Raw genomic sequence first — 3466 nt, forward strand, 5'->3', positions numbered from 1 at the left:
TTTATATATACCTTATGCATTTTTATTTTTGTTAAATTATTTATATATTTTATTATTAAATTTTTTCCTTATCACTTTTTATTAATTATCTATACAGACATTTATATATCCCATGCGGTCAAACAAATCTTAAATATAAGATCAAGAACCTAAAATCTTACACAACCACAAGAAGATCAGATAACCTCGTAGATTAATAAAGATAAATAACTAGTAGACAAAATCAAATAAATGGGAGGATTGATATGTTTAGCTAGTTGTAGTTGAGTAATCAACATATTCTTATCAACTTCGACTATATGCCTTGAGAAAGACCAATTTTCAACATTGGACGGTTTGAGATATTGACTTCGGTCTTTATAAGCTTATTTAATGATAATTGCAGAGTGTAATTAACCACCTAAGAAAACCCAATATTCTAAAACAGATCTTATTTAATGATAATTGCAGTGTGTAATTAACCACCTAAGAAAACTCAATATTCTAAAACAGATCTGAGGATTGGAGGCGTTGGTGCTTTTTTTTGGGAGAAAAATGAGACAATCCTATTCCGTTAGGTTACTGATAGTAAAAAAAAGGTCATTACATTGCAGTTAAATATTTTATCGAACATTTGGATAAACTTGTTTTGTGAAATTTTAGATATTATTAAACAACGCGAAACCATATGTTCAGCAGAATGAAAACGAAGGCTTCACGTCCGCCTTCGTCTTTTCAGATACAATTTTGAGTGACAACGGCTTCAAATCTAAGACAGATCAATGGAAATAGCTTGGATTGATAATGTTTTTAACTTGCAAAGAGAGGCAAAGATTTTTCCCAAATACAATCGTTTCTAATTGGCGTTGACACGTCGAATGGTCTAGTCCCAAACGTCATGAACCTCGATTCCATTAATTCCAATTTCTTCTGGCTGTGGCAATGCAAAATCATTTTGAATGACTGGATGTTCATTCAACTGCCAAATATCATCCTCCCACAGGGACCCATAGAAAACTTCACTGGTCTCATCATAGCTATGCACAGCATCCAAATACATAATTTCCGGAATTGAATCTCCATCGGTATAGCTCATGATGATTCCAAGTTCATCCGGACTAAACTGATCTACGAACAAATCAAGCTCTACGAGAGCATTTTCGTAACATGTGAAGTCTCCTATATCAGAAGTGACCGAGGTCACTTGTGAGTTCCGGTCTGCAGTTAATTCGCCATGCTTTTCTGAACCCATCTGGTCAGCACTGCCCTCCTCTCCATCGGTGGAGTCGATATTATGATCTGATTGGGTCTTCAACCCAATTTCGTTATCCAGAGAATTTATAACCGCCTTGATCCCTACGTCGCTCTCTTCTGTGACATCATTGCCATTCGCAAAGGTTAATCCGCCATTAATTCGCTTCGCGTCTGGCAAAGCCAACCAGCCATTCCAATACTCATCTCTCCCTCGCTTGGAGACTGCCATCCTTACCGCTGTGATTAAAAAACAATAGATACAACACTTCAGAGCCTTGTTTATATCATCCGACTTTTCCTTCTAGATTTAATGAAAGAACCAAGTTGTCAGCCTAAAACTGGTCTACTATATATAGGTAGTTGGGAGAGAGAAAATCAGAAGAGATCCCGGCTGAGGTGGAAGCTTCCCCAATAAATCCAACCTAACCCAACGTTATGCGTTTAGAAGCATTTTCCTTTTTCAGACTTTCTTGAAATGGCATCCGTAAAAGCCGCGTAAAACCAATGCAGTGCCCAATAACTGAAGGTGACGTAAAACGGCATTCGAAGGAGCCGCGTCGAACAAACGCGTGGCCAACATCACGACGGCTACCCAAGTTCATTTTCATTCAAACTGACCACTCTTTTCAGTCATGCATATCTAAACCTCCTCGATACGTTGCAAGACGCGGTGCGTTTGTCTTTCGCATGAACGTGCACAAAATTACCCACAACTTTGGCACCGTTTGTATGTACTTCGCGGAAACGGCAAACCAACGCGTGGTCCAAATCACGGTGCGGAAGGCAGTTAGAAAAGTAAAAATACAATGTGAATGCTTTGCAATACTTTTGTAGCGATTTCTGACTTTTTCTGTAATTACCGATATCCGAATTCGTGTCATTTTTATTATAAGATGTGATATTTAAAATTCATGTGCGTATAAGAAATATTATTGAAATATCGTTGTTATGTTGATAGGTATTTTTCCTGTGAAGGTTGGTTTTTAATCTTTCTTTCTCATCCAAATTTTATGATAAATGAAAAATATTTGGTATATTTTCTTAGTCTAAATTTCAAGTACAAGTATTTGTATTTTTAATTTATGTTTATTTTTTCATACTTATTTAATAAAATAATAAAATTATTATGTAAATGATCAAATAACAAAATTACATCTTACATCATATAGATACGTGGATCTATGAAAGGAATGATTATATTAATTTAATTAATTTAAAAAAATTATATTTACTTATATAAAAATTAAGCTAAGTCAATATTATTTTAATATTAAAACAAATATTTATTTTTTAAGGTATTATTTTTTAATTGTTTAAATGGTGATTTCTTTGTTTATGTAATTTGAGTGACATTGAATTTATTTTTATATATCAATATTTTAAGAATATCTTAACTCTATTAAAATTAATTTTAATTTGATTGCAAATTTCAAAATATTTCCAAAATAAATAATCAAACTAAAAATGACTCTTTGTTAATCATATATTTATATAAGTGAGAAAATGTGTTATAAACCTTGAGCTTAACTAGTTGTAAGGTTAGAAATTTAATTTTTACATATTTGTATTTATATTGATCTTCACCCACACTATACAACAATATTAAGAATTTGTATATTGAAAAATATGTTATATGGCATTGTGTTAACTTTTCAACTTTCTATATTTATTTCCACACTTTGGAATGTTAGGAACTTAAATTTTAAGGTTTATGATAAATTGTAGAAATTGAAAATATAATTTGAACATTTATAAAAGAGAAAGAGTCATTATATTTTGAAAGATGAAATTAAAGGTTACAAAATTTTGTATATACAAATGTTTGAGTTAATGGAAGGTAATGAATTTTAAAAGTTTTGCGTTTACAGAAAATAATGAATTTTTGGAGTTATTCATATATATATATATATATTCATTTAGGCTTTAATCCACGGGATATCCAAACTAACTTGTATTTTGAATTTGTTGTACCTCTAAAAGTATTGCTTGTTGAAGGTTCCTTCACTCCTATTGGCAATCTTCAAAGGATGTTCGTGAAATTTTTCATCATCTCATTTCTCTATTGCGTGAGTACTTCCTTGAGCAACAACTTGATAGGATCTCCCACTTCATCATATCTCTTTTCTTTTTGTATGGGAGGCCACTTGGGTTGACAAGAGTGATCATTCCCGCGTGAAACTAGATCGAGACCAAAATATTTGTACCCTAATCTCATTGAGGACATGCACCAAGA

The 3466-nt window shown here is 32.4% G+C and overlaps 1 protein-coding gene across 1 annotated transcript; it reads right to left on the minus strand.

The window, feature by feature from the left end:
• Nucleotides 1–548: 548 nt before the first annotated feature.
• Nucleotides 549–1570, minus strand: LOC149171049 (uncharacterized). Its single transcript, XM_089427419.1, has one exon. It carries the CDS (start codon nt 1460–1462, stop codon nt 863–865), a length of 600 nt encoding a protein of 199 aa, XP_089283545.1. The 5' UTR covers nt 1463–1570; the 3' UTR covers nt 549–862.
• Nucleotides 1571–3466: the final 1896 nt, after the last annotated feature.

This window comes from Pinus tabuliformis, chromosome 4_2 (assembly GCF_031772625.1).
Source record: "Pinus tabuliformis cultivar Carrire ecotype Pingquan chromosome 4_2, CPIR1, whole genome shotgun sequence".
NCBI lineage: Eukaryota > Viridiplantae > Streptophyta > Pinopsida > Pinales > Pinaceae > Pinus > Pinus tabuliformis.

Bases quoted from the DNA above. Each gene is read 5' to 3' on its own strand.
- LOC149171049 (XM_089427419.1), bottom strand. From the start codon at position 1,462: ATGGCAGTCTCCAAGCGAGGGAGAGATGAGTATTGGAATGGCTGGTTG.